The sequence below is a fragment of the Dunckerocampus dactyliophorus genome, chromosome 11 (genome assembly GCF_027744805.1).
Source record: "Dunckerocampus dactyliophorus isolate RoL2022-P2 chromosome 11, RoL_Ddac_1.1, whole genome shotgun sequence".
NCBI lineage: Eukaryota > Metazoa > Chordata > Actinopteri > Syngnathiformes > Syngnathidae > Dunckerocampus > Dunckerocampus dactyliophorus.
This window is the reverse complement of record NC_072829.1, coordinates 6034263-6061597: the sequence shown is the minus strand read 5'-3', so window position 1 is coordinate 6061597 and position 27335 is coordinate 6034263. Positions and strand designations below refer to the sequence as shown.

The 27335-nt window shown below is 40.9% G+C and overlaps 3 protein-coding genes across 4 annotated transcripts; all 3 read right to left on the bottom strand.

Moving 5' to 3' along the window:
- Positions 1–1016: 1016 nt before the first annotated feature.
- LOC129190179 (eukaryotic translation initiation factor 4E-1A-like) lies at positions 1017–10040 on the bottom strand. Its single transcript, XM_054792655.1, has 8 exons — positions 10002–10040; positions 9422–9525; positions 9253–9348; positions 9115–9178; positions 8514–8627; positions 8286–8425; positions 4831–5619; positions 1017–4652 (listed from the first exon to the last, which is right to left on the bottom strand). The coding sequence occupies exons 1-7, from the start codon at positions 10017–10019 to the stop codon at positions 5505–5507; spliced, it is 651 nt and encodes a 216-aa protein (XP_054648630.1). The 5' UTR covers positions 10020–10040; the 3' UTR covers positions 1017–4652; positions 4831–5504.
- A 1285-nt stretch (positions 10041–11325) lies between these two features.
- LOC129190177 (alcohol dehydrogenase class-3) lies at positions 11326–15283 on the bottom strand. Its single transcript, XM_054792654.1, has 9 exons — positions 15180–15283; positions 14642–14743; positions 14356–14497; positions 14188–14275; positions 13050–13269; positions 12710–12970; positions 11842–11977; positions 11608–11746; positions 11326–11523 (listed from the first exon to the last, which is right to left on the bottom strand). The coding sequence occupies exons 1-9, from the start codon at positions 15234–15236 to the stop codon at positions 11499–11501; spliced, it is 1170 nt and encodes a 389-aa protein (XP_054648629.1). The 5' UTR covers positions 15237–15283; the 3' UTR covers positions 11326–11498.
- An 86-nt stretch (positions 15284–15369) lies between these two features.
- On the bottom strand, positions 15370–22994 carry gar1 (GAR1 homolog, ribonucleoprotein). 2 transcript variants are annotated; one of them, XM_054792226.1, is made up of 7 exons: positions 22897–22994; positions 18124–18316; positions 17829–17983; positions 17675–17734; positions 17480–17606; positions 17215–17361; positions 15370–17132 (listed from the first exon to the last, which is right to left on the bottom strand). In XM_054792226.1, the coding sequence occupies exons 2-7, from the start codon at positions 18302–18304 to the stop codon at positions 17122–17124; spliced, it is 681 nt and encodes a 226-aa protein (XP_054648201.1). In that variant the 5' UTR covers positions 18305–18316; positions 22897–22994; the 3' UTR covers positions 15370–17121. The 2 variants fall into 2 exon arrangements, with proteins under 2 accessions (XP_054648201.1, XP_054648200.1); XM_054792225.1 differs by lacking the exon at positions 22897–22994 and adding an exon at positions 18587–18742.
- Between the last annotated feature and the right edge of the window lie 4341 nt (positions 22995–27335).

Genomic DNA, 27335 nt, shown 5'->3' with positions numbered 1-27335 from the left:
GTTTCGTCCTGACACATGTGACATATGGAGGCCTGTGGTATAAATAGTCCTTGGCGCGGCGCAACAACTGGCAAAGGCTCTGATCTTGGCGACGGGTGAAGGCGGGGCAGAGGCCTCGGACTGGACATCTGGACAGGGACCAGCTGGTGGTGCGGCAGAGGAGGAAGGCAAAGTCGGCATGTGAAAGCGGCAGAGTGACACATTTTCAATGACCGGTGGTATAAAAGTTAGTGTAAGCAGCCGCGGCAAAAAGAATGTAATTTCACTGCCACTATCGTGCTACAAATGTATCCATTATAAAAGTGGTTGTCAACTGGTTTGGCTTCTCAAATCTCTTATATTTAAAGAGACTGTTTGCAACACCAGCCAATCGGCTGGTGTTTGGCTGGCGACCAGTCCAGGGTGTACCCCGCCTGTCGCCCGAAGTCAGTTGGGATAGGCTCCAGCATGCCCCCGCGACCCTAATGAGAATGAAGCGGTATAGAAAATGGAATGGATGGATGTTTGCAACACAACATGAGCTGCTGCGGTGGACGCTGTCTCTCTCTTAATGGCGCGCTCTTCCCCAGCAGATATCTGCAGCTGTGTGTCAGACAAACAGCACGTTAAGTCCCAACATGTCCTTCCTCTCCAGCTCAAGCTTGACAAAGTCGCCCACAAACATGGCGCACACCTCATGGCGGCTTACTAGCACAGACAAGAACTCGAGGTGCATTCACAGATATTATTGTTTTATTATTGTTTTACTTTTTTTTACAGCTCCGCAGTAATCACTGCTCTATGTGACAGGCCCAATCTGCTGTTTTTGAGAACCGACAGAGAGAAAAAAAAAAAAACACTAGTCAAAACATCCTCAAACAGTATGACAGCAGCACTTTGCTGTTTTTAAACACCTACTGCCAAAATCACTCCAGCGATCTAGAACTTTGACCAGTAGATTTTTAAAAGCAGAAGAGCGCTGCTGTCATACTGTTTGAGGATGTTTTGACTAGTGTTTTTTTTTTTTTGCTCTTGTCATACTGTGTAGACTTCTAACCTTCAAGAGGAAAAAGAAGCCAAGCTGGAGTCTTACTGTTTTGAATTTGAATCTGCTAGTCTAAGATCATCTACTGCAGTGGTCCCCAACCTGTTTTGACCCACGGACCGGCTTGTGTTCCCACTAATCTCCCGCGGACATTATGCCAATCTAATTTATCTTATTTATGATGTATTGTGTAAAACTAAGACATGAATAACATCAAATTAAAAGCACAAAATGAATGCCGACCCACCAGCCACCAGTTCAAGTTCCAGCCAAGTTTTTCCAGAGAGATTATTACATGCTACATTAAATGCTCATTGTCAGTGATTTCCTTGCGCTTTTATTCTGAAGGGGATTTTTTTTGCAGCAGGGTGTTTTCTATTAATACTCCTGTAAGTGGCGACAACGCTCTGTAGTGCCATTTCAAATTTGCTGTCAAAGAAGACCGGCACCATTAGTTACCTACTGTCATTATGATTCTAAGTGTGCCTGGCCTGTCTCTTGTTGAACCTTATAAAGTAAGGTGACCAAACATCCGGGTTTCCCGGGACATGTCCTGTTTTCACGTCCTGTCCTGGCTATCCTGAGTTTTGTTTTTGAAAATGATGAAAATGTCCTGATTTTCATTATTTTTCCATTGGGCCATTAAATTGAGTGGTGTTAGTTGAGTTAGTGTTAGTGGTGTCTGCGAGGCTCCAGTATGGGCGGCTTTTTGAATTAGTGTTACTAAAAAGCCATAAAAAGCCAAAGAAATGGCAAAACAAATGCATGGAGTCAATCCACTGATGCTTGCCGAGTTGAAGTGTTGTAGAATTGGGAATGTCATGCACAGCGGCGGTTCATACTCTCACGTTCTTGTGGCTTTAGAGGGCATATTTTTCCTGAAAATATTGGTTCCTTTGGAATTTCTGTCTTTGGTTATAGATAGCATTTTGTATTTTAACACATTTCTATGCATACTTTAAATGCACTGAAATTATAAGTCATCTTTGAGGAAAGGTTGCGCATCGAGCTAGCGCATTTGTTTAAACCACGGTTGACCAAAGTTAGTATTTTTTTTTTTTAAACTGCTCGTCAGCTTTGTGAGGTAGATGAAAAAGCATATTGTTAGTATGAACTTCACTCTTTGCTCCTTTTTCCTATTTTTGCTGGGTTTTTTAAATTTATTTTCCAAATATTCAAACTTCCTACATAATCTTTGTAAATTTGATTCTCGTAATATCAAGACTTTACTCCCATAATATAACTTTTTTCAAGAAATTACAACTACCTTCATATTATGACTTTTAAACAGGAAAATTTTTCTTTAACATTTCAACTCTAAAAATATTAAAATGACATTTCCTCATAATATTACAAGTTTATTCTTGTAAAATTGTGACTTTTTTTCTCTTTAGAACAATTTTTTTTCTCTTAATATTTAGACTTTATTCTCTCGTTTTTTTTCCAACTATTTCAATTTTCTTCTTGCAATTATGACTATTCCCATATGTTGACTTTATTCTTGGAACATTAAAACCTTTCTGCAACCCAATTTTATTTCAAATCATCTTTTTCTTTAATATTTCAACTCGAAGAATACTAAAATGACATTTTTCCTCATAAAATTATGAGTTTATTCTCATATAATTACAGCTGTTTGTTTTTGTTTTTTAAATTTGTTCTTGTAATTTTCTTCTTATAATTATGACATTATTCTCGTAACGTAACTTTCCGCATCCTAATTTTCCAAAAATTTGGCAAAACAACTTTATTTATAGAGCACAATTCGTACACTATGAAAAAAATCACTCTCAAATCATTACATAAAATTCCATAAAAAAAAAATCCATTCATTTTCTATGCCGCTTATCCTGTTTAGGGTCGTGGGGGTATGACTATGGGCGAGAGGCGGGGTACACCCTGGACTGGTCGCCAGCCAATCGCAGGGCACATATAGAACAACCATTCACACTCACATTCATACCTATGGACAATTTAGAGTCGCCAATTAACCTAACATGCATGTTTTTGGAATGTGGGAGGAAGCCGGAGAAAACCCACGCACGCACGGGGAGAATGTGCAAACGCCACACAGATTAGAACAAAAAATGAAAAAGGAATATAAAAGTGAAGAGTGCAGATAAAACACTTACCGCTGTCATATGCACAATTCAATTCAAGTGTTTTCAGCCTGGATTTGACCACAGCCAAAGTTGAGGATTGTCGCACATCTTCTGGAAGACTGTTCCAGATTTTGGCAGCATAAATTGAAACGCAGCCCCACTGTGTTTAGTCCTGACTCTGGGAACCCCCAAAATTACAACTTCGTTAGTTGTTTTGTTTTCCAAAATATTACAACAAAATATTACAACAATATGTTTTTTAATATTTCAACTTTATGCCAGTGAAATGGTATTTTCGTCATATTACGTCGTAAAATTACAACTTTTTCTCGTAATATTTTGACTATTCTTGTAAATTTTTTCATTTTTTGCTGTTGTTGGGGGGTTTTTTTGTTAGTTTTTTAAAATGTATTATATTTTTAGAATGTGCCACGGCACACATTGTGGACAGCTTGGTTGTAACTGCATTGCATTTATGTCAAATGTAACACAGAATTTATTTTGCGGCTTATGCAAGTCATACTTAACATACTTTATTTCTGTATGTTCAGTTTTGAAAATACTACTGAAGGGTCTTTTCTAGGACAAATTCTGCCAAGCAACAACTGTCTAGCTCAGAAAAAGAATCCAAAAAGCTCTGCTGATCTATGTTAACGTGTCCGCCGTTCTTTTTGTGAAGTTTCATAATGAATCAAATGATCTGTGCTGTCTTGCCATTGGGAGAGAAATCCAATGCTAAAGACCATCACATCAGACAATAAGAAAATGTACTGCTGTCTCCTTGGTACGTAAGTGGATTTAGTCCATATGTAAATGCCACTGGTGTGACTCTATGATGCATACAGTGTCGTCTCCAGACATACAGTATGTGTGCATGTGATTATGTCATGTGTGGCGCTCCCCCCAAGCACAGCGCTTGGCAAATGAGAGGATTCCTCCCGTTTGTGTCAGACTGAGGGATGACAATATTATTAGTGACTGCAGGACACTGTCAGCATCCATATGCTTAATAACCGACCCGCTGAGCCCGCCTCAAGTGAGCAGACACGCTGTAGTCCTCTGACATGGCTGTCAGGAGGCTTCCTTGGAAAGCGCGAGGAGGAGGCACCTCATCCACAGTGGTGTCATGTCTGGAGATTTATAAGCCGTGCACACAAACAAGACTGAGGCCTCACAGCTTGACTTCCGCAGTCCCCCCCTGCTTGTGTGACGCACTGGAGATGCTGAGCACCAGGGTCTGACAGTTGCCTGAGGTGGGGACAGGGCATTGTAATGTAGATTTTTTTTTTTTGTTGTTGGTGGCGGTTGTGAGAGGGGCGGGGTCTATAAATAACTAAGATGCCAAGCTGCTATTTACAGATATTTCCTTTCCCAACTGAGGGAGGAGTGCTCAGTGGAATGCCAATTACCTCCACGTGTGGTGTTTGGAGAGTCAGGCAAGATGTCAGTTTGCAAAAATGGAGCTCTACTGCCACCGAGTGGACAACTAGTAGCACTGGAGCGATGAGTTCCACCGTTAGGTTCACCTGCATTTTGCAATGACAGTACAAGAGATGTATAAACAATTATTCTCTTATGAATATAATTATTAATGTATCAATGTTTATTATAGTGTATGTAGCACTCTTACTAGTATTCCATCTTATTTTAGATACAAAAGTGAGTAAAATAAACATTCGCTGACAAAATAGTAACAGGTTGTACCTTGTTGAAAGAAAACCATGCCACTCATCTTGGGTGTATTTGCACATTTACTGTTCGGGGCCACAGGTAGTGCTTGAAGGTCAGAGATAATTCTGAAATAGAAATCACATTATGCAAGGTTCACCTGAACAAAACAAAAGGCATGTAAACAATGAGGATAAAGGTCTTTGTTAACACAATGAACTGATCATCATCTCATGTCATTGCCAAAGACATCAACTTAAATATTCCAGAACTCTACAAACGCACCATGGGTGTTTTTCATGATGTCTTTATCTGCTCTTCAAAAATAGGTCATTTTCTTTTACTATTCACACTTTGTACAAGATTTTAACATTTCCTGACATATGGTGCCCTGGAAACAAAGACAATATACTCTTGAATATGCAGCTGCATTGGAAAACAAAAACAAATGGGCATCAAAACATCCCTTTCCCTTCACCCACTTCAGCAAACATAACAGTTCTCCATGAAGAGTGCAGCCATTTAACTGTACACGTACTCTCGTCCAAACACTTTGGCCAAGTGACAACAAATACACAGGCAGGAGGCCATCGTGTCAACTTCAAGTTCTTGCTGGCGGATCAACATGTCATACATTCATGGGGAAAAAAAAAAAAAAAAAAAAGACAATTCCCCATGGGCACAAGGCAAACGAAGGCGTGCCGATGTCATCAGGCGACAAACTTGTTCTTGGTGGTGGAGCCGCTCTTTGTGGCCGTGTCGGCATGCGACTGGTACCCGATGACCACTTTGGGCGGAACGCCTAACCGTTCTTTGTACACGCGCCTAAAAAGAAACAAATGTGGCAATGAAAACAGTGGCTCCTCGCATATTAGCCATTCAGCATTCTCAATATGTATAGGGTTGATCCAATCCAGTATCAATATCTGGTTCTGATACCGGCGTAACTTTTGTATCAGACATTTCTGATCCATGAGCCATTTAATGCTGTTAGCAAACATAGCCAAAAAAAGTATCAGTGAATGTAGCAGTCTCCACACATGCACTGCAAGTACTCCTCCTGATGCAGTCACAGCTGTACAGTACATCACAAACATACAACATTACACATAACTACCGGGCTGCTACAATATCATACTTGCCTGTAGAAAGGATTTTATTACAGCCTCATAAAATCAACCATAATGATGACGCAGCGCCCTGGAAGTTCTATACAATGCTAAAAGGTTTTGTGTTGTCTGATGAGCCATGAACACGTCAGGCTGAGCACTTGTGTGCAGACAGCTATGTTCACTGATATTCTACTAGCTATATTTGCCAATATACTTTTGGTGTGGTTGTGGTTGGCGGTAACTTGTTTTGTTCATTACAGCGATTGTCAATCAACCACCTCGTCATTCTTATAGAATCTGCAGACATTACAACAAATTAATTTTATTATGATTATATATTTTAAAAAATAAATAAATAAAAACAGCTCCAGCTTTCCTGTGACCCTAATGAGGACAAGCAATATCAGACTAGTATCGATATCGCTAGATATACAAATTCAGGTATCGGGATCAGAAAAAAAAAAAAAAAAAAAAAGTGCAACATCTTTCCCTTTTTTTTTTTTTTTAAATAAATGTATTAATTTGTGTGAAAACCCACCCATTTGTGTTTTTTACTCTCCAAAAATACGTAATGTATGAATAAGTGAATAAGTGACAATGACACATAAAATGGACCGCATAATACATAACAATACTGACAACAGTACATAATATAAGGTTTGATTGGCTGGGCGGTGGGCTAGTGGTTAGCATGTTGGCCACAAAGTCACAGTCAGGAGATTGGGAGACCTGGGTTCGAATCTAGGGCATTTCTGTGTGGAGTTTGCATGTTCTCCCCGTGCGTGGGTTTTCTCTGGGTACTACGGTTTCCTCCCACATTCCAAAAACATGCATGTTAGGTTAATTGGTGACTCTAAATTGTCCATAGGTATGAATGTGAGTGTGAATGGCTGTTTGTCTTTATGTGCCCTGCGATTGGCTGGCGACCAGTCCAGGGTGTACCCCGCCTGTCGTCTGAAGTCAGCTGGGATAGGTTCCAGCATACCCCCGCGAAGCGGTATAGAAGATGGATGGATGGCTGAGCGCTGTTTGTAGCTTGTACTTCCTGCTGATGGCACCACATCCACACAGCTGTGCATTTGTCAGTCACTTCTTTGTTTGCAAGTGTTTAAAGCGTCAGCCGTATACCATACATGTGTTCATCAGCATAATCACCATTTATTATCGTAGATTAGTGGTGAACCTATACATTTATCCATTTCAAATGCTTTAAAAAGTGTGTGAGGCATATTATAGGGTTTCAGCTTGGATTGTGCTTCTATCCATTTAGCTTGTTGGCTTCCTTTGTCACAAGTGAACAATGGCAATTACAGAGATTGGGAGGGTATTTGTAGCTGAATCTAATCTAATAAGTGTTGATCCAAAATCAGAGATCAACCTAAAGCTAGCAGGATGATTTGGAGGGGGAGAAGAAAGCTAGCGTTGTATACGGTAGCATCTCGCTACTGCAGCATAACCCAGGCGTTATTTGAGTATCAAAAAAAAATGTTTTTGTTATTACAGTGGTACCTCTACTTACGAATGTCTCTACACACAAATTTTTCAGGTTACAAAGTACCAGAACGGGAAAATATTGTCTCTAGTTACGAAGGCGTTTCAGGATACAAAGTCAAAAATACAGTACAGTACGCGCTGCTATTCGCCGCTCCCAGAGTTTCCCGAACGTAAACAAACTTGTAGCTGCTCTGCCATTGGCTATCGCCTAAAATCTACCTGGCAACCCGGTGCGTATGCGTGTATCCCAGCATGCTCTTCGTGTCCCCGTCCCGCTCTGTAAACAGTCTATGGTACCACTACGAACAGCTATCATTCACAATGGACCCCAAGAAAGACATGCAGAAAAGTGGACAAGGAGAAAAGAAGAGGAAAAGACTTTTTCTGGCCATAGAAACAAAGCAAGAGATAATAGAAAGGTATGAAAAGGGGATTGTCGGACGGATTGTCAAAAGCCGGCAAAAGCAGACGTCATTGGATCAGTCTTTCAAGAAACGCGAGGCAAAAACACTGCTGGACCAGTAAACAAAGAGGCCAAAAAGTGACAGTTAAAAGGTAAATGAATATTTTTATTATTTCCTTTATTCTTTGTTTTTTTACATTATGAGCCTCTCGTTTTATGTTTATTTTGCGGTAATCTAATTTTAACATGTATTTGTTTCATGTTCTGATGCTCTTTTATGATTTATTAAAAAAAAATCATACTTTTGCGGGGCTTGGAACGGATTAGCGCATTTACATTCAAAAGGCGTCTCTACTTATGAAGGTTTCAGGTTACGAAGCTCCTCCCAGAACTAATTAAATTCGTAAGTAGAGGTACCACTGTATAGCAGGGATCTATTGTACAATGTACAAGAAAACATAATGGAGCGTCCCGCAGCTCACCCTATATGTGTGATGGCCTCCTTGTTTTCATAGTTCGTGGTCCAGATTGCAATCTTGTCTCCTTTAGCTCGGACGTTGATGACGGCCCCGCACACGTCGTCGCTGTGGTCGTCAAAAGCTTCGCCCACGAGACACAAGAGCTGCAGTGAAACGGAAAGCACAACATGATGGCCATCTTGATGGTGAGAAGCAGAGGGAGGACCCCCACAGCTATCGCCTCAAACTTACCGTCTCCAACCAGAAGCGATCCAGGTCTGATTTGCGCTGCTGCTTGGACAGAGTTATCAGCCAGCGGCCGCCTCGACGGTTCCGCTCGTCCTCCCACATGGGCTCGATTCCATCCTGTGTGCCAAGAAATATCACTGCTCATTCTGCTTAAGCAGATTCCTTTTAGTCCGAGGGAGACTGGGGGCAGCAAGAAAACGGAGCGCTGTAGCAAAGTGGAGATTGTGGCATACACACATAGGGGATTATCTCGAAACAAGTTTTAGAAATCATCCCCTGTGGTTCGTTGTACCTGCTTTTGACACAATTGGTTCCCTAACAGTTATATTTTTAATAACTGCTTTATTCTGTGTTTAGGGCTTTCATCTACAGCTTTGGGAAACCTCCTGCTGTTGCTCTGGCATACACTTGACAGCCTGTGAATCCTTTTTTTGTTGTTTAAACGTGCACAAAGTTTATTCTTTTAAAAACACTGACGTAACTTACTTTTACCGCTGAGATGCAAAAAGTATCCTTCTAAATCAATTAGCAAACACTGTTAAGTATGATCTAAAGCTGCAGACGACTCAATTGGGACATGCTAGGGCAAACAGTGTGTTCTTACCTTAAACAGTGAATAGTCACATCCAGACATCAAGTTACTTGACAGCTGAATGTGGTTATACAACCTGGGAAGGTGATGATATTAGTTATATCGGGCATAGCAACTGAAGGCATCTTGGGAAGGAAGAACATGACTTACGCCCAGAAGTCCTCCACGCTATCAAATTTGGAGATAAGACGAAGGTTTGCTTGCCACGTTTTGCTCTTGTCATTCTTGAAAAACCAAAGAGCCCATCTGCACAAATAAATACATAAATGCATAACATACTGTATGATCAGACGTGACAGAAGCATGGTTTCCATCACACCTGTTCTGCAATGGATGCTTGATGTACGATTCTGGACTCTCAACTTCTTGAATCGTGCTCTCACTCACTTCTTTCTCAGGCTTGCCGGTGACTGAAGCGATCACCTAAACAAACACAGTTTTAACGGGGCTATGTTGAAGTTTTGGCTCTGTACACTTTTGAGTACAATTCCAATCCCAGAATAAGCCCATTTAATGGGACGCGTTACACACGGATACAATACAATCATAAACATCACGATCCAACTTACCGGGGAGGGTAGCCATTGGGACACTCCTTTCCCATTAGGACGCTTCAAATATAAATTTGCGATGTGATTTTTAAAGAGAACACACTCATGTCTGGCGCACGCCTGCAAGAAGATGCTAGGCTAACGTTGCTGACGTCACCTTTAGCTAGCTGCCAGCTAGGGAATGGAAGTTGTACCAATAACTGTGATTTGATTCCACTCGGTGAAACTTGCGAGGCACCGGTTCGTATAGAGCATATTTTGTTACGTAAGCCATCGTCCTAGCTGGCATACAAAGACCGCTAACAAACCTGGACTAAATAAGCTCCCGGCGTTCAGAGGATAACTCACCAATAAGGCGGTCGCCATCTTGTGAAACCTTCCTTTGGGTTGTTTTGGGGTCTGTTAAAATAGCTGATTGGACCAGCTGGGGCATAGCACTACGCATGCGCAATGCGTTACGGTACAAAATACTGTGCTGTCTATAAATACCATGTAGACAAATCATTAGTAATATTAAGTATTAATTACCATGAACCCATATTATTAGCTGTTGGCATGAATTAACAAAATATTTTTTTCTTTTCATAAGTCAAAACAGACTAGAACTACCATCATCCATAACAGCCCAGGTGCAATATTTTTTACATGATTGCATTTCTCCCCTAATAACTTGGCAAAATTATATTTATATAGCATTATTTCAAACCACTTTTGCCCACGTGATAGAACTAGAACAACAAAGTCTCACATTATTTTGTTCATCAGTATGTAAGATAATGGTCCAGTTTAGCCATATTTAAAGTTTTTTTTGACATGAAGTTGTATGACATCCCCATCAGCAGTGCGACACTAGACTCTTAGCCGCGCATGTAAACACCGTCTGTGGTACACATACACAACGGACAGGTGACAGCGCGCAGTGATACGAGAGAAAGTAATGCCGAGCAATTGTGAGGTCAGATTTTTTTCGAGGCCCCACCAACTAACCGGAACTACATTCCTCATACTGAAATCCGACCAAAACTCAGCTCATGGGACGAAGTGGGGGATAAGTCACTGTTGATGCACTACACTGCTGATGGGGACGTCTTACAACTTCATGTAAAAAAATCTGAACTATCCTTTTAAATTCCCCCTCCTATGGAATACTTGAAGACGCTTGTGATGGTGCTAAAGCTCTAACAATCAAAATTATGCATACATTGCTTATAGCATTAAATTAGCGTACAGGCCAAAAGTTTGGACACACACACACACACACACAAAATACGACCCCATTAACAAGGCAAGAAATTCCACTAATTAACCCTGACAAGGTACACTTGTGAAGCGAAAACCAGTTCAGGTGGCTACCTCATGTAGCTCATTGAAAGAACACCAAGGTTTTGCAGCACTATCAAAAAAGCTAGGTTGAGGAATCTACAACATAAGACATATTTAATGTTATTTCACACTTTTATGTTAAGTACATAATTCCACGTGTTCATTCACAGTTTTCATGCCTTCAGTGAGAACGTAGTCATGAAAATAAAGAAAACGCATTGAATGACAAGGTGTGTCCAACTTTTTGGCCTGTGTTGTATGTACAACTGGGTTGCATTTATATTGTAAATTGTAGCAATATAGCATTATGCATGTTTCGTCATATGATCAGACATCAAAATGCCATATGTGCGTGTGTTGAAAAAGATTTATTGAAACCGTCAAGGCCAACCTGAAACAGTTGTTCTAACAGACGTGGTTCTAACAAACGTGGTTCTAACAAACGTGGTTTAACAGTGAAAACAGTGTAATCATATTAAACGCTTGGAACATGAAAGGAGCTCCTTGACTGGTGGAGGCACTTTAGAAGGTCAGAACAGCGCGGATGCTGCAGGAGGGGAGGAGAAATAAAAGGTAGGCAAATGTAAATGGCAGAAAAAACAATTACATTACATGGGCAATCTGTGCTGACCTTTTTCCAGCGTGCATGAGATCAAAACCCTCATTGATCTTGTCAAAGGGCAAAGTGTGAGTGACAAACTCGTCCACCATCAACTTCTTATTCAGGTAGTCTTCCACCAGTTTGGGAACACTCTCCACACTCTTCCAGCCTGTCAGGAGGAAAGTTAAGTTGCTAAAGCTGCTGGATCACTCGGAAATGCCTCAGATATACTCGTACAGCCACGTTACATGGTAAAATCATCACCTCCGAAGGCAGTGCCGCGCCACACTCTGCCCGTCACCAGCTGGAAAGGTCTGGTGGAGATCTCCTGTCCGGCTCCAGCGACACCGATGATGACACTCTCACCCCATCCTTTGTGGCACGCCTCCAGAGCAGCTCGCTGGAACATGCAACATCGTCTTCACTTTCTTTTTTTTTTTTTTTTGCACAACAAACATGAGAATATACAACTGGGCTGCACAAGATAGCAGATTTGTGAATTACAATATTGATTTTTTTTGGCTTAGAATTGAGAGTACTGTAAAATTCTCAGAACTATATTGTTTATTATTATTATTATCATTATTATTATTATATGTTATTTATTGAATACTAGTTATGAATTATAATTTGGTTATTACATTGTATTATTAGTTATTAATTATATATTGTATTGCTTTTAATTATATTTTATTAAGGAGATGTGGAAGATCGCATCTCTTCCGCGACAGAGCGCCATGGCCATCTCACTGTTAAGTCACAGGATAAGTCACTGTTGATGTAGTACATTGCTGATGGGGATGTCATACAACTTCATGTCAAAAAATCCTAACTATCCCTAACAGCAAGACTGAAAATAATCCATCAAGTCCAAAAATGTGTAATGTTCGCTCACATGACAGTACATTCATGCAAGTCAAAAGAAAAGTCAATTAATTAATGCGATTGCTCCTTCCGAAAGCAAGGAGGAAGCGACAGCTGACATATCCACAACTGATCAAAGATGCGTGATGGTGTTTGTTTGTCATACAAATTTAAAAAAAAGTTAAATCATCATTTTGAAATTAGACTGCATGTTAGCGTGAGTCTATTTTTTGGTCCAGCCCTGATATACAGTACAACAATCGCTCACCATGATCTGCACGTTTCCGATGCACTCAAAGGAGTAGTCCACGCCACCGTCTGTGATCTCCACTAGGACTTCATTGATGGGCTTGCTGTGGTCCTTGGGGTTCACAAATTCGGTGGCTCCAAACTGCCTGGCCGTGTCAAACTTGTCAGGGTTTATGTCCACACCAATGATGCGGCTCGCCCCGGCAACCTTGCAGCCCATAATAGTGGCCAAGCCAACAGCTCCCAGGCCGAACACGGCGCACGTGGAGCCGGGTTCGACCTTTGAGTGTGCATGAAGAAGACAGAATTACAAGACCGTTATTATGATCGTATGTTGTGGTCTTTTTGGCCGTACACACCTTGGCGGTGTTCAGGGCAGCACCGTATCCCGTGGAGATGCCACATCCCAGAAGGCACACTTTATCCAGCGGAGCCTTCTCGTTCACTTTGGCCAGAGAGATGTCGGCCACCACGGTGTACTCAGAGAAGGTACTCGTCCCCATGAAGTGGTACACTTGCTTCCCCTTGCAAGTGAAGCGGGAAGTGTTGTCTGGCATCAGTCCCTGACCCTGGGTCACTCTGCCAAAGGGTGAGAACACCCAAGAAAACCAACTTCAATGATGGTTTGATATAAGAAAGTCATTTCTGGCACAATAACGGTGAAATTGTGGTGTCATTGCTTTTGGGCAAAAGAAAGCTTTTTTTTAATCCTTTAAAATTTCTGCATTATAACCTTTATGATTAACCTTCTGAAATAATATACTTTAAAACGTCTAATTCCAGTAGATACTTGTACAATAACTGAATTATGACCTTAAGTAGCCTCTGTAATTGGAGTGTTGACCTCAATATGACTCCTTAGTAACTAACATTTTTGTGCAGCAGAGGCCGCCACTGTGCATAGGTGTATGAGAATATGAGAAAGCATTGAACATATATAGACATTACTGGAAGAACATCACATTACGATGGTGGGACTTTTGCTGAGTGAGGGGCGCTGGGTCAATGAGAAATGTGTGTTGTGTCTTAGCATAGAATGAAGATTTAGGATGACAGCAGTACGGTACCTTGTACGCACAACAGGCTCCTTTTAATGCCTAACCTTTAACTATATAATGGATGTGTATGAATAAAATATGAGATTAATATGACATCACATAATTATGACCAATCAGAATAGCTGAAAATAAAAGGACAGCTTCTCCTTAGTGTCCAACTTTTCTGCCTTAGCAAGAGGGCTTTGGAATACATTTTTGGATTCTACCTGGAACCTGATTACAGTGGCTCATTTTGGATTTTGAATTCTATTCGACCTACAACACTTAAAAAAAATGTCACCTGCCGAAAACTTTGTTTTGAGAGGACTTAGCAGAGACTCACACTTAATCACATACTCTGAATATATAATAAAGCTAAACAAAATACTACAAATTAGTTGCATGTGTACAATAAAAGGATATGGAAAAGCGTGTGAGTAAACATGGTGTTGGACATGACCTAATTTTCTGGCATAGGTTGGTCTTGGGATTTTTGCAGAACTTGCATTCACCACACTGAGGCACGTAGAGCGGGATGACAGCATCACCTTAGTAGAAGACATGTAGATTGTTTTTAAAAATCAGCATCCACACTCCAAACGTTGACTTTTTGGATGCAACTTCTTACCTGGCTTAAACTTGGTGACACCCTCGCCGACGCTTTCAACGGTCCCTGCCCCCTCGTGGCCCAGGATTACGGGGAAAAGGCCCTCAGGGTCGCTGCCGCTCAGAGTGTAGGCGTCAGTGTGGCACACTCCTGTGGCAAAGAGCTGACAAAAAACATAACGAAACTTGATAATCAAATCTTTCTTGTGTTACGTTAGACTTTGTACGCCTAATGTTGTGGTCATGAGCGTGTCAGATAGAATTAATAAAGAGAGCATGTCCACAGGTAGTGGAGGGTTTTATCTTACCTTGATGCGGACCTCATGAGCCTGAGGTGGTGCTACCTCCACCTCCTCAATGGACAGAGGCTTGCCAGCCTCCCAGGCAACAGCTGCCTTGCACTTGATCACCTGGGGAGGTCAATCACAGCACGACACTCCCTTAATATGTACATTCTGGTAAGTCAGTAAGTGCACCTGTGAATTACTGAGGCGTTATGGTTGGGTGATTGACAGGCTGTGAGGCGTACGTGTGACCTTTGAACTCGCAGAAATAGGTGTGCTAAGAACACACGCGTGTACTTCAAGCACGTTGTTAGCTTGATGGCTAATACAAAATGTCCACGTTTTTCATCAATAATAGGCGTTTATTATTAATTTTCTCGACGCTTACGTAATTAAATCGGTTCACCAAGACACTTACGACTGCACTGCCTTGACAATAGTCAATAGTCAAGCGCCAAAAACACGTGACCGCAGAGAAGTTGCTCTACGGTCAAAAAAAGTAGTTACCAGCTCGGAGATATTTGCATTAAAATAAAGAGAACATATTTAAGAGCTGACTTACTTTACCAGCAGTCTCCATGCTGCCTTCACTGTTTCGATCCGGGCGAAGTGAGCGCATCCGCGAGAGGACACTGACCAATCACGAACGAGTACAATGGCGACGCACTTCCGGAAAACGGCCCACCTCGGAAGTTGTTCATTTTTTTTTTATTGTTTTATTAGAATATAACACACGCATTAAACAAACAAAAAGTATATATATACAATTTGGCAACAACTTCAAGGCACAAGGTAAAACACATTCACACAATTGTATGTTAAACACTAGAGGTCTTCGAATATTTTCAAATGCATTCAAGAGTGACATTGTTTTTTTTAACCTGTCATACATTTTAAGACAGTTACATCATTTTCTACAAGATGTTTTTTGAACACTGTGAAAAGAGGCTTTACTTTTTCCATTTTGAGAAATGAATATTTCGAGAGTAATAATAGGTTATTTATAACATAGTCCGTTTGCGATTCCTTTAGGCTCACCCCACATAATACAGGTATGTTGTCCATCGTGAGGGTGTCCTGTAGCTGGATTTTAGAAGAAAGCAAGTCCTCCCAAAATGTTTGTGTAAATACAGTGAAAGAAAAGATGGGCTGTGGTTTCAATCTCTGAGTCACAGAAAATACAGTTATGATCAATATTAAATCTTACTCTTAGCATTTCACTAGATGCATAAATCTCATTTAAGGTCTTAAAATGTACTTTTTTCACCTTTGGACTTAACAGGGACTGTTAGATATTGGGTACTCCATTTTTTTACCTCTACATCAGAGAATTTCTGCATAATGGAGTTTCTATTTGAACGTATTGGATATATAGTGTTATTCAAATGATTACGTAGGATTTTGTTTGGTATCTCTTTAAGAAAGTCTTGTTCATTAATGTGGAGTACTGGTAAATTAGGAGGAGGCAGACTCTCCAAATCAATGTTTTGTACAAGTTGTTTGACTGGTGTAGGAACTGCTTTCAATACTTTAATAAATTCAGATTTTCTACAATTAATACTGTGAACTGAACTGAAGTTTTCATATGATAACCAGGGGAAGTTGTTCATGGCCAACAAAATTGTCATTTATAACTGCAAGTGACGCAAAGGTTTAGAAAATCATTGGCACACGTTCAAGATAAAGACTCTTGGAGAATGCAATACTTTGATAAAACTTACTAAGGTAAAGGTTAATACTCAACGTGTAACATATCTAGAACAATGTTTTTTTTTAAAGCACAGTGTTCTGTAATGTATTTTACCCAAATACATCTTTCCCATTTAATTCAGACTCTGACAGTCAACAAATTACTGCCAATAAGAGTATATTTATTGGATTAATCTTTAAACTATTTTATGAAATGGTACACAACTTAGTCCACATTACGGATTTTGAGCTGTTTAGTGGCTACTTTAGCGCCATAAAACGGAAGAATTTGAAATTTCTCCCAAAAGCCAAACTTCTTAGGAGTAGTGCATTTTCAGAAGTCTTAAAACCAGCATTGAAAAACAGTCACTTTAATCTGTCAGGTTGCCCACTGCTAGCCATGGTAGTTTTTAGAATTTTTTATTCTTTAGAATACCAAAAAAGGTAATTACAAAATTGTCTGTTGACAAGTTCTGAATGTTAAAAAACATTTCAACCAATTTTAAAGGTCCCATTTGCCCGCATGTCCAAACGTGACGAATGATGGTTTGTGAATGCATGTTTTCATGATCAAAGTACAAATATTTATGACTTCCACAGGACAATAACATGCCTGTGCACAAAAAGGAGACGGGGGAGTTGTCGCAAGCATAAATATGAGCCCTTAAAATAAAAAGAAAAGGTCCATCACTCATACTTGTTAAAAAAAAAGAAACAGAAAACAAATCCATCCAAGAGGTAAAGTCCAATGATGTATCCATTTGGAAAAGGGCTGGCACGCAGCACAACCGGATGAATTATGGACACACAGCAGATCATCTCCCACCTACAAAATAAGCACAAATTAATAGGTACTCAAACCTAAACACATTAAAAGGACAAAAAAGATGTTCAGAATGTGGTCAAACCTCTGAATCCACGTCCTCCGCCGCCGCCTCCTCCTCCTCTCCCTCTGAAGCCACCTCCACGTCCTCCATATCCCCCACCGCCCCCAAATCCTCCACCTCTGCCTCCGCCCCGTCCACCGCCTCCTCCCCGTCCACCGCGAAATCCACCTGAAACCAGTGTGGAATTTAAGAAAGGAAGAAAAGACAGCGCAGTAACGCTACTGTAAATACATTAACTCAATAACGAAATCAGAGAGTTAGTCAGGTTACAGTTTAAATTCATCACCTCCGCGACCGCCGCCTCGTCCTCCACCTCTACCCCCACCCCGGCCTCCTCTTGGCGGGCCTTTTTCTCCGGGCGGCCTGGGCAGGAATCTCTGCAGTGGGAGGAGCTTCATTGGATCTATATAAAACTGTAAACACACAGAGTTTAATAGACCAATGCAAAATAACATACATTTAATTTAGAAGCAATGTTTACCTTCTGCATCTTCTTAAACGAAGACGCCTTCATATTTTCAGACAGTTTGACGGAAAAATACTAATGGGTGCGTTAAGTAGATTGTGAGCAGCAACGTTGTTGATGCACATTTTTAAAACTGAAGTGGAGGAGAGATGCTAAATAGAAAGGATACAAAGTCCCGCAGCTGTCCAAATATCTCGTCCACCTTTCCGATCTGTTCCTTGTTTTCCAGGTACACCGGAGCATTGAAGTAAGGAACTTTGTTTTCGTCTGTTGTGCACTTGCACACAATGTCATCCTCACATGGATGCATGAATTCTCCTAAAGCTGCGGAGGAAGATAAGTAAGCATCAGAATGTCTCCATTTTGGACCAGTTGAGAAAACGTCTATTGGTAAACTGTAAGTCCAGGAGCTCCATGGTAGTGACCCACATGAGATGGTAGTGTTATTAGTTACATTAACCTACCAACAACATAATCCGGGGGTCCAAAGTCTTGCTGTCTGTTATAACCTCCTCTACCACCACCCCTGCCGCCGCCATAGCCTCCTCCTCCATAGCCTCCTCCGCCATAGCCTCCTCTGCCTCCCCCACCGCGGTTAAATCCTCCACCTCTTCCGCCTCGACCTCCACCTCCTCTGAACGACATTCTTCAACTGATCTATAAACACAAAAAGATGAAATTATATCAAAAATACACCAGAGGTCATTTGGTACGAAGTAATGATGGCGAGTTGACACAACAACACAATGTATGGCTTAGCTAGCTACATTAGCTAGCCCGACCATGTAAACATACATACAGAATTTACAAACGAATCAATGCAACTTTCCACACACAGCTATGTTAGCACGCAGAGGCTTTAAATATAACGCACGGCGCATCCATCTATGCAAAGTATGTGCATTGTGTCCCGTGTTCACGACTTACAACTTTAGCAGTGGCTACCGACAGCAACGGTCCTCCATGCGACCACAACACGTGTGACTACACTGCCGTAAAGCAGTACAGCCATGTCGAAAAGACGGAAACAGCCGTAAACTGTACACTTTTAGGGGGGTGTTTTGTTTAGATATGATGGGGGTATACGGTACGGCGTAAGTGTCTCCACAAACCCAGGCTTTGTGCCCAAGATGCAACTCGACAAAACCCAACATCCGCAATCAGACTTAACTGGTCTCCAGACGGTGGTTATCAACTTACTTTGTCAAGTCGGCTTTTCGGCTTCGTGCTAAGTGCGCGTTCACATGAAAGGTGTTGTTTGACGTCGTATTATTCTACTTCCGCTGAAAAGTGAAGCATACCAGCCCAGTGTATTTCACAAAAATTTAGTTTGTAATTAGTATGAAGCGTTATGAGGAGTTCCCAAAAGATTATGACTGCTCAAAGCAATACTGTCGCCGCCATGCCCGAATGCAGCGTATGAATGCACAAGTTAACGCTGATGATTATAAAAACTATACCATACTGGTCTTTTCATTTATCAGCGTTCAACATTGCACAACTTTGACACATTAACACTTATTCTTTAAAAAAATAAATAAATTGGAGCAACAACTTTCGTTTGTGATGTTATAAGTTTAAGAAATATTGTAATCTGCTGTATCTCGTGACGTGTTTTGTAGCGACTTTTTACATTATTTTCCTTTTTATAATAAAACAAGTGTTTTAATGCAGTTGATTAATGCCGCAGAGTGTTTATTCCTCCAGCAAATATTGTAATATACTGTAAGAAGACTAACAGGCTGAGTACTCGCGCAAGCACTCATATGACATTTACATCTGCTAATTAATATTTCATATTGAATTTTTTTCCTGGTGCTCCTGTGAGCATATCTAGAGTATTCCCTCGGCTGAAAATCTATCTCAATTATAGATGGATAATATCATCAGGAATGGTCTTTTAAAAAAAAAAATTCCCACCTCGTAGGTTCTAAATAAATGATGAGGCCATCTCCGAATTAGTTAACCAGTGAAACAGTGGCACTTTCATAGCCGATTTTAGCTGTGAACTGTCAGGGGGAGTGTGAGAGGCAGGGAGGACTTTCAGCATCAGTGCAGACCTGCCAACAGGTATGAATTTGTCGTACTCAGCATGCAATTTGAATATGCTTGCATGCTTCGCTGCTCTCCATTTTGTTGCATTTTGCTGGTTTCAGTTTCGAGTTCAGTCAGTACAGTACAGATAAATAAATAGACAATATCAGTTTCTCAATAGTTTTTCAAATCGGGTTGCGGCGCGAAAATATTTCTGTCCCCCAGTGGGGGCATGACAAAATATTTGAGAACCACTGTTTTCTACTAACAAGGAAAAGTGTCACAAAGGTCACCACAAACTTGTCAACACTGCCATCTAGTGGTCACAATGATATACAGCATTTTATAATTGAGAGCAGTAACATTTGAAAACAATACTGCATAGACATATTTCAAAGAGTAAAAAAAGACAGTTGTTGCTCCAATTCATACATTTTTTTAAATGAATAAGTGTTAATATGTCAAAGTTGTGCGATGTTGAGCGTTGATAAATGAAAAGACTAGTTGGGTTTAGTTCAGGGGTGTCCAAACGTTTTCCATCGAGGGTCAAAAAATAAAAAATGAAAGTATGCAAGGACCATTTTGATATTTTGTAAAGCAAAAAATAAAGTGAAAAAGTGTATTATTATTGTGAACTTTTCTCTTTTTTCTGACCGTTTTTCCTCCTTTTTCCCAAATATTTCTAACATTCTTCTTAAATAATATTTTTACATTTCCTTCTCATAATATTATGACTTTCTTCCCATAATATTCTAACTTTTCCCCAACCTAATTTTCCAAAAATACATGTTTATTTTGTTTCGTTTGTTTCTTTTCTTTTCTTTTTTTTTTTTTTTTTTTTTTTTTACCAAAAACTGTATTTTGTAATAGTTCAACTCTATGCTACTAAAATGATTTTTTTTCCCTCATAATTGTAAAATCATTAAATTGTAACATTTTTTTCTCATTTAGAAAACATTTTTTTCTTAATTTTTTTTACTTTATTGTCGTAAATAAAAATAACAAAACAGAAAAATGGCCCCCGGGCCACATTTTGGACATCCCTGGTTTAGTTAGTATCATAATAGCGGTCCTCTCTCGCTGTATTGGCGCCGACATAATAATTACATGCTCATCTTGTGTAAAATACACCGGCTGGGATCGCTTCATTTTTGCGCGGAAGTAGAATAATAAGACGTCAAACTCCCCCTTTTATGTGAACGCGCACTGAGCACAAAGCCGAGAGCTGGACTTGACAAAGTTGAGTTGAGTTGCATCTTGAGCACAAAGCCCGAGTCGGTTGAGCCACTTTTGCAGAATACCCCGCAAGTGTAAGGCAGCTGTTGCTTGGGAACCAGAGAACATTGAAGATGTGGAGGTTTCCCCGGCCATAGTCCACGAAGTCTGCATTAAGGTGAAGAAGCCTCAAAGACATAAGACTCGGACAGGAAGTGATGTCAGGCGTTCATAGTTGAGTTTTAGTTTGGCGTGGGTTATGGCAGTAGCGCGTGTTAGGGATTATTTTGCCTGTTGTGAGATCATTCAAACCTGCAATAAAAGCCTGTTGTTATGGCAATCAAGTCTGATGCTTGTGTGCCTCTCTGAACATTAAAGTAACATTACTGACACCCAGTGACCTGTGGAATACTCCATACCATCACAACGTCTTTGAATGTGTGTTCTAAATGGGTCATGGTTGTATTTTTGTTCATTTAGCTATTTTTATGCTTGAAAATTTAGGCAAAAAATACTTAAATTAGCGTAAATATGCATATTTTAAAAAAACTAATAACAGGCCGTATTCAACAACTAAACAGCATGATTTATTAATTAATATATTTTCAAAAAACGTGATAGAGTGAACCTGCGAAATTCAAAGCGCAACGTGGTGAGGGATTACTGTATATCCATTTTAATACAAATAAAAATGTGCCAGACACACTTTTTTGGTTCATTAAATATCCCTAAAATTCACTTGAATCTTGAAGAGGAAGTGCTACGTAGCATTTTTATCCATTTAGAAAAGAAAAACAATTGTAAAAAAATATTTTTTTGCACATAGTAGCACTGCATACCTTAAACATCAATGAAATAAATCCTTTTACTGTTACACAACAGCGTTTATCAGCATTTTTAACTTAAAATATTTTTTTCTGACATTCCTCCGATATATATTTTTGTAGCATCCGCACTGTAATATCTCTGTGGGATGATGCAACCTGAGAAGACTTCACCTGCAGACGCTTCAATAATACTGTATTATATTTGCTGTGTGACTTTGTAGATGCTGGCCGCTAGATGGCAGTGTTCTGCCATGTAAAAATCCCGGGGTCGACAATCTTGAGCATCAAAAGAGCCAACAATTTTCAACAAAAAAAAGTGCAGCAAGCATGTATAGGCCTACTCAGAAATAATTTAAACACTGAACTCTGTAAGCCTTTTTGAGTGGTTCCCGTGTTTGTTTAAAATGAAGTCAAAATGTAGCCAACTTTAACAAAAAAGCTCATCAGAGTTCACATTTCTGTATATGAGTGTTGTTTGCTCAATAGCGTGTATGCCTGTGCTGAACTGTCACCGATGACCATTCTATTGGTCCTTTCCTTGACTGTCTTCGCAGAGAGAGGCATTCTTTCATTTTCAGAATAATTTCTTATTTATTTTTTAACTTGGCCATTTTCTCGCTAAATTTGGCAACTTTCCAAACCCTCTTGGTGACTTATTTTCCCAGAAGGTAGGGACTGCCGCATACTGTAGCTACAGCGCACTTATTGCTATTGCTAAACATATTGCTATGCTCCGTTGATCACATAGTTTTATTTTACTGTGCAATAACTTGCTTCAGACTCAAATCCAAACTCCCTCACCTTTTTTTCTCACCTGTGAGACTCCCTGCAAACACTAGCCTAGCTCCTTGTTCAACCAATCAGCAGTCAGAACACAGTCTAGATACATTCACGGACTTGCGGTGAGTCGGATATTTCCCATTCTGTTCGAAAATGCACATTTTCACTACTTCGGTGTTAAAAAAATCACCGAGCTCGGCAAAGGGAGGCTGAAGAGCCGCGAGCTGCCGACCCCTGCCCTTCACTGTACGCTTGAGTCCATACGTGCCAATTGGCGTTGTCAATTAAAACACAGCTTTTCCATCCGCGCATCAGTCTGCATTTTAATGCTATTTCATCACGTAATTCAGAGACAACTTGAACAACATGACAAATCCTCACCACATGCACATCCTGATCCTCTTGAAGCCTCCATTGGAAGTACGTAGTAGTCCGTCATGTCAGATTAATTTGTGGACCGTCACGCCTGTCTTTTGCCTTAACGGATTTCACTCTCTTCAACACTGGAATCTTGAAAAGGAAACAAAAAAATAAAATATTTTAATCGGGTCTAAGCGGTGAAAAACAATGAATTTGTTGAAGCAAATCCCGTAGCTTCCCTTTTAATTTGAAATGCACGCCATCTTTCATATGCCCGTCTAAAGTTACTCAAAAGACATTTTTGCGGGTGAGACAAGACAAGGAGGAAGTTGACGAGTTGGAACAGGTGCCTACGCCGCATCTGTTCAAGTCGGACATGCAAGCAGATTTATAAAAGGAGGTTCATCTCACGCCTGACACATCTTTGGGGAGAAGACGGACGGAACTCATTTGAACCTCGCGACCTCAGGAAAGGTCACATCGTCGCGTAACTGATACAGCGAGAACATTCAAAACATCCATTGTCCTTCTCCACACTCATCACTTGGAAGGGGGATTTGGATGAATAAGGAGAGCGAGACACTCACACGTTTCCTTACTTCCCTGTCACTTTGGACCTGTTAGGAATAATAATTTATATGGTCTTTCCATCCATCCATTTTCTATGCCGCTTCTCCTCATTAGGGTCGCAGGGGTATGCTGGAGCCTATCCCAGCTGACTTCGGGCGACAGGCGGGGTACACCCTGGACTGGTGGCCAGCCAATGGCAGGGCACATATAGACAAACAACCATTCACACTCACATTCATACCTATGGGCAATTTAGAGTTGCCAGTTAATCTAACATGCATGTTTTTGGAATGTGGGAGGAAACCGGAGTACCCGGAGAAAACCCACGCACGCACGGGGAGAACACGCAAACTCCACACAGAGATGCCCAACGGAGATTCAAACCCAGTCTTCCAGATCTTCTGACTGTGTGGCCAACATGCTAATGTGCGGCCCCCTCTCTAAAATATATTTTTTGTAAATTATTTAGGTATCTGGAAGCAATTGATTGGATTTCTATTATTTTCATTACTATTTCATACATTTAGAGTTTTTTGTCAGGCCTTAGGGAACAAGTTAATGACAAAAGCCGAGGTACCACTGTATTGTCTTTTGAAGACCAATACTGCTCTGGTGTGTAATGGTGTGTCCAGTGAGTGTATTTCCCAGTAAAAAGGTATTAACAGCTTTTTTCCACGTGTGTGACACGACTTACTGATAAACCAAAGTGCCAAATCTGAATCACAGCAGGTCCAAGAGTCATATCGGAGGGTAAAATCACCGTGGATGGATTGTAGAGCTGAGCGGCTACGGAAGAGCGGCCCACTTAAGTCACTCAAGACTGCCAATGTGAGGCCCTGGTTTTATCATCAAATCCTGGCCATTATACGGCGAATGCCTGGCATTGCCTGTCACATCCCCGTGTAGTCGGCTAGCTTTAGCTGCAGTGTTGGAGGAAACACATGCTGCTTCACCATAGGCCGGCTCTAATGCGCCCGCTCGGGCTGACACGTTGTTATTAAGCGTTATGAAGAAAACATTACATCTGCTGGAAAAAAACTGCTTCTTGACACGAGCAAATGACATTCAGCGCTAGATTTGAGTCTTTTTTTTTCCGCACGGTAACACAGTTTGACATAATATACTGTAGTGTATAAGTGTAGTGTTTCCAACACTGGTTTGCAGAAGTGCTGATCGGGTTTCTTGTGCAAACACAAAGTCCACTAAAAACTGCATGGAAAGTAAGGCGATGACATCCATTAAAACGATAATAGACGTTATTAATGGAACATTCAACGCTCAAGTTTGTAGTGTTACACTGAAGCGGGCTTATTTTGGTTCAAACCGCCAGCCTTGATAATGACTGTATCATGCTCTTTTCATTGGGGCCATATGTTTGCTATTTTGTAATCAGACTGCGTGTGTGTGTGTGTGTGTGTGTGTGTTTTGGGGATTGGTTTCGATAGAACTAGACAACAGAAAACGGGATGAAAAAGACCACACATGCTATTAGCCACCAGGCAGGTAAACACACAACACAAGTTCTATGCGTGACAGCTTCTAAGCCTCTGTTGTGTTTTGTCTGACAGCAGCGCTAAGGTAGTCATTGTGAGATTAGCTCTAAGGTGCTACCATGGCGCTCCTTTGTGTGTCTGAAGGGGTGGTGGTGGTGCATCGCGATAGGAAACGATGCAGTTTGACAACTCGGCTCCCCTAAAAATCAGCACAAATTGAGCTTTATTCGATTAGTAGTACAGTACAGTACAGTAGCCTTTAGTCCTGGACCACACCCATCACTGAATCAACTTTTCATGATGCAATGAGATGGAAGGACGGCGGTAGATTTCTTTAAGGCTCATGTGTGTATTTACACTCTAATCTCTGAGGAAAAGATCAAAAGTAAAGTACTTTGAGATTTGTTTACCTCGCAAACCTGCATATGGCGGAGTAACTCCCAGGAATGTCTGTGAAGTTCTCAATAGTAGGACCTGTTTAGGGTTTGTTTTTGGTCTGTAAGAGTGGCGCCACGGGCCAACTTTTAGGGGATGTTTGTCACTCAAACCAGTGAAATCTACACGACGAGTGTGTCTTGAAGCCTGAAAGTAGTAACATGACTGTGTTGTCTAAGCTCTGACAACGGTTGTCTGTAAAACAGTTAGGCATGTGCAAGCACTTTGGTCGCAACAGTCTCAGTAGGGAATTCCAGTCTTCCCAATCTCCGGCCAACTCTTCCAGCTCCACCGGGGGGACACTAGGCGTTCCCAGGCCAGCTGTGAGACATCGTCCCTGCAGCGTGTCACAGGTCGACCCTGGGGCATCCTCTCGGCTGGGCACCTCACCAGGGAGGCGTCCAGGAGGCATCAACCCTGATGACCAAGCTCACTCTATCTCTCAGGGTGAGTCCAGTCCAGCCACCCTATGGAGGAAACTCATTTCAGCTGCTTTTGCTAGCTGCGATTTTGCTCTTTCGGTCACTACCCAAAGCTTGTGACCATAGGTGAGGGTAGGAACGTTGATCGACCAGTGAATCGAGAGCTTTGCCTTCTTGCTCAGCTCTCTCTTCACCACGATGGTTTGGTCCAGCAACCACATTACTGCAGATACTGTGCCGAGTCACCTGTCGAGCACACGCTCCAGCTTACCCTCACTCGTGAACAAGATCCTGGGATACTCCTCCACCTGGGGCAAGACCTCACTCCCAACCGGAAAGATGTGTAGCAACACATTATGTAATAATAATAATAATAATAATAATAATAATAATAATAATAATAATTTCCACCTCATTATGTAATAATGCTACAGTTTCTAATAATTCACGTATTTTGTGATAAAATTCTTGAACGCATTTTGTAATAAACTTTGCCACATTTTTGACTAACATAATTACACATTGCAGAAGTTGTTACCAAATGCGAATGCTGAGGATTCTCTTTCTTGGAAGAAAATGTAGCAGTTTGGTGCATTATGTAATAAATCATTGAAATGCATTCAACAGAATTTTATGTTTAATAATATGGTTTAAAAAAATGGACTACCATGATACACACCAGATCAAAATTTTAAGATCACCTGAAAAATAAAAAATAAATACTTGTTGATCTTAAGGAGGTTCTAAGTAGAGCTTCAAAATGCAAAAAGAAGAAATGGGAGTGAGATAAAAAAAATAATAATAATAAATTGGAGTAAGCAATTTATTGCAAACAAGCATTAAAGTGAAAAAGGCTGCTCATTAGCTCCTCAAAAGTTTAAGACCGAAGCTAAAAAAAACCCATACCCACCTAAAAATAGAAACAAAATGTTAAAAAAAGGAGACGGTAATGAGTAGCTGTGCCATTCTTGTTAATCATCCCAAAAATGGGTTTGGGCATGCTTGATGCCATGTTTCCAGGAGGTTAGAATGTTGCTCCAGGTGGTGTAGATGGCTTCACGGAGGGCATCCACTGTCTGGAACTGATGTCCATTTTTGTAAACTTCCCTTGCCATCCATCCCCAAATGTTCTCCATTGGATTTAGATCAGGGGAACACGCAGGATGGTCCAAAAGAGTGATGTCATTCCTCTGGAAGAAGTCCTTTGCCAGGCAGGCATTGTGAGCTACAGCGTTGTCCTGTTCCAGTCAATCCAGTCATTACCACACAGACGAGGGCCTTCAGTCATCAGGGATGCCCCCTGCAACATCTCCACATAGCCAGCTGCCGTTTGGCAAAAGCACCCCAGATCATGAAGGTGCCCCCTTCCACTATGCGATGTGGAAAACATCTCAGGTGGGATCTCCTTGTCTTACCAGTAACGTTGGAAGCCATCTGGACCTTCAAGGTTTAATTTTTTCTCATCCGAGAATAAAACTTTCTTCCACCTTTCAATGTCCCATATTTGGTGCTCTCGTGCAAATTCCAGTCGGGCAATTTT